The 2,172-nt window shown below is 32.3% G+C and overlaps 1 protein-coding gene across 2 annotated transcripts in view; it reads left to right on the top strand.

Moving 5' to 3' along the window:
• LOC106881736 (G-protein coupled receptor 83) overlaps window positions 1-2,172 on the top strand; it is a 258,598-nt gene that overhangs the window by 249,295 nt on the left and 7,131 nt on the right. For both annotated transcript variants that reach the window (XM_052969406.1, XM_014932228.2), the window contains exon 4: window positions 805-895. In XM_052969406.1, coding sequence (XP_052825366.1) covers window positions 805-895 — 91 coding nt within the window. The remainder of the gene's footprint in view (window positions 1-804; window positions 896-2,172) is intronic.

Here is a 2,172-nt window from a genome sequence, read left to right as displayed (position 1 = left end):
CATACATTCACGTGTGTGTGTGTGTGTGTGTGTGTGTGTGTGTGTGTGTGTGTTCAGGTAATTTGAATTTAGAAAAATTTATATTATTTTAACATGTTGCAAGGTAAAATTTGGTTGGAATTTCTGATCTAAAAAAGAAAACTGTCTTCTTAGTCACTTCTGGCTATCTTGTTCAGATATGTGGCACACCCTCGCACACATATACACAGGTTCGCCTGCACACACGTTTATATGCATAGATGTTCTCCATGCAACTGATGGCACAAACTGATTGAGAAATAGAGGTAGAGAGTGGTAAAGAAAAATAGTAGAGAAATTTTGGAAGGATTAATGTTACTCTGACGCTTTTCATGTAAGTAGATAAGATATTGAATGGATTAAATTTCTAGACGCCTTTAATAACAATTTAATTTTGCTGCTCTCACTATTATTCGGAGAAAGAAAAGAAATCATTGGAAGTGTTGAATATAATATTAATTTGTAATTGGTTTATCAGAAAAGAGGATCCGGTGTTTTGAAATTGTCAGAAATGAATTTTTATGTAAGACTATTCGAAAATAAACATAAATGTATATAAAATCAATAAAATGCAATAAAACAAATTTATCATATTTCTATGTCATAGAATTAACTGACTGTTACACTATATATGAAACGTTATCTAATGAATTGTTTAAAAAAATTTGAATATTCTCTATCTTTTATGAATTTTATGAGCAGCTTCAATAAGAGTCTAGAAAAATCACTTATAAAATATATATGTATTTTTCTATGGATGCAAAATTCTCATGTTTTCCTTTACAGCTATAAATATATCAACATAATTTGGTTTTGTTTCAACTGGCTGGCAATGAGTAACTCGTGTTACAATCCATTTATTTATGGTCTTCTAAACGTAAGTATTGGATCTAGTTCTGTTCAAATTGTGTGTATCGTGTTAAAAGTGTGGATAATAATTTTACAACAACCAGTTAATAAAATAATTACTATTAGCAGTTATATCTCGTGTGTTCCACTAATTGAAAATTAGGGAAATCTAGAGACATGCTTAATTCCAGTACCAACAGCTTAAAATACGGATGCGATAGAAATATCTTACTGAATAAAACTCTCGACTATAAAGCGAACTTATTCGAGAGCTTAGAATCTATTTTCCGTGCCTAAGTTGAAATTGATGATTTGGCAGAGACAACGAAATACATGCCTCAAATACGATCTTACGACAGTATTGCGATGACGTACTGAATCGTTTTTATTAACCCTTTTTATTTTGTCTGGTTCTTTAGTACATAATTATAAAGCTTTTTAGCATTTCATTTAATAGAAAAATTAGATTTTGTTTTTTTCATTCTTTCAATTGAATTATAAGCAGATATCCATTTTTATTTTTAATTTACAGATTACTTCGTTATGTTCTACTCCTAAACACTCGATATTTACATAAACTTTTGGAACCAGCCCTGGAGTATACTTCTAACGAAGATTAACTGCCTTCAGTTTGTCTATAAACCAGCAGTCGCTTTCTTACCAGCTGCTCGAAAGTACGTTCACTTTCAGCATCGCTCCAACCATTTAGTTGTTCTTTTACTTAACTTTAAAATACGTCCCCAGCATGTCACCCATCCTCGGATCTTGTTCAAAACGGGGGCACCAGTTTTCATTTATGTTTTATGTAGTGTTTTTGGTACCGAAAGACTTCCAAACTTCGTATACTTATCTATTTTGTGTTATAGAACACAAAAAAATTTTTGTATTTCATGTAAAAAAAATTGTCTTATTTCGATAATTTCAACCAATCACAGACAAGTAGTCAGCTGTTTACAGTTACTCCTAAGCGGTGTAAAGCGTATTTAATCTCCATTACTTCTGACATTTTGCAGAGAGGCAACACACGTGTGTTCGTTTTCCCTAACCCTAACCCTAACCCTAATTGACTTGCTCCTTCCCTCAAAAACCAGACCTTGTGCCTATAATAGAAAGGTTTATTAGCTACTGCCAATATGCTTCAGCCATTTTTTGACAAGGAAATAATAATTTTATCACCGCCAGAATCGTTTGAGAATCGTTTGTTTACGTAGTCAGCACTTAATTTTTACGGCTGAATGGACGTCAGTCATTGGTTGAAATTACAGAAATACGACAACTTTAACATGAAATAACTTGCGATGTACG

This window comes from Octopus bimaculoides, chromosome 1 (genome assembly GCF_001194135.2).
Source record: "Octopus bimaculoides isolate UCB-OBI-ISO-001 chromosome 1, ASM119413v2, whole genome shotgun sequence".
Classification (NCBI taxonomy): Eukaryota; Metazoa; Mollusca; class Cephalopoda; order Octopoda; family Octopodidae; genus Octopus; species Octopus bimaculoides.
This window is presented reverse-complemented; position numbering and strand designations above follow the sequence as displayed.